Source organism: Pygoscelis adeliae, unplaced genomic scaffold (assembly GCF_000699105.1).
Source record: "Pygoscelis adeliae isolate BGI_AS28 unplaced genomic scaffold, ASM69910v1 Scaffold186, whole genome shotgun sequence".
NCBI lineage: Eukaryota > Metazoa > Chordata > Aves > Sphenisciformes > Spheniscidae > Pygoscelis > Pygoscelis adeliae.
Genome location: NW_008825071.1, coordinates 4757461 through 4758227, shown reverse-complemented (window position 1 = coordinate 4758227; position 767 = coordinate 4757461). Strand labels below are relative to the sequence as shown.

The 767-nt window shown below is 66.9% G+C and overlaps 1 protein-coding gene across 1 annotated transcript in view; it reads left to right on the top strand.

Moving 5' to 3' along the window:
• The window catches only part of TFAP2A (transcription factor AP-2 alpha (activating enhancer binding protein 2 alpha)), a 32526-nt gene that overhangs the window by 22623 nt on the left and 9136 nt on the right, over positions 1–767 (top strand). Inside the window, exon 5 of the mRNA XM_009326540.1 lies at positions 535–706. Coding sequence (XP_009324815.1) covers positions 535–706 — 172 coding nt within the window. The remainder of the gene's footprint in view (positions 1–534; positions 707–767) is intronic.

Sequence of the window (767 nt, the reverse complement as noted above, 5' to 3'; positions counted from 1 at the left end):
CGGTAGTTGTGCTGCTGGTGACAGGGCAAGGGCTGGGAATGAGTGGCTGGAAACCTCCCGCGACTCTCCGTGGCCGGGGGAAGGCGGGGGTGTGTGTGTGTGTTGCAGAAATCTGCCCTCACCCCGGCTTTCCCCCCTCGCCCGGCGGAGACAGCCCCAACCCGGCGGGACAGAGCCGCTGGGCACGGGAGAGGGGGAGGGATGCTCCTACCCTCCCCGGCCGGCTCGGGACCCTCGGAGGGGCAGCGTGGGGCAGGCGCTGCCCCGCGGCAGAGAAGGGCTCCGTCTTTTACTTATTTATTTATTTTTCCTCCCTTCGCCTTCAGGCGAGGGGGTCGTGGATGTTGCGAAGGGGGTTAAAAATTCCTCCTAGGAGCCCCGGGCTGAGGGAGTGAAAGGGGAGGCAGGCAGGATGGTTAACCGAGGGACATTTAAAATTAGGAAAAAAAAAAGGGGGGGAGGAAGAAAGATGTGCGCGATCTTTGCATCCTTGCGGGACTGCTTAGCTCTTTCTCACCTCTTGTTTTTGCGCAGCTGCCTGGGGTGGCTGATGGGGGCCAGCCCCCACCCCGGGCCGGCCCCGCCGCCGACCCCGGGCCCCCCTTTCCCGGAAAGGCCGCTGCGCTCCCTAAGGCGGGGGCTGCCTGACAACCTGCCCTCCTCGCTGCTGCTGCTGGGGAGCCGGGCTGGCTGCCAGGCGGGCCGGGTGAGGGGCTCCGGGGGGGCGGGCCGGCCTCCCCCATCGGCTCTTTGGGGCGGCCGCGGGG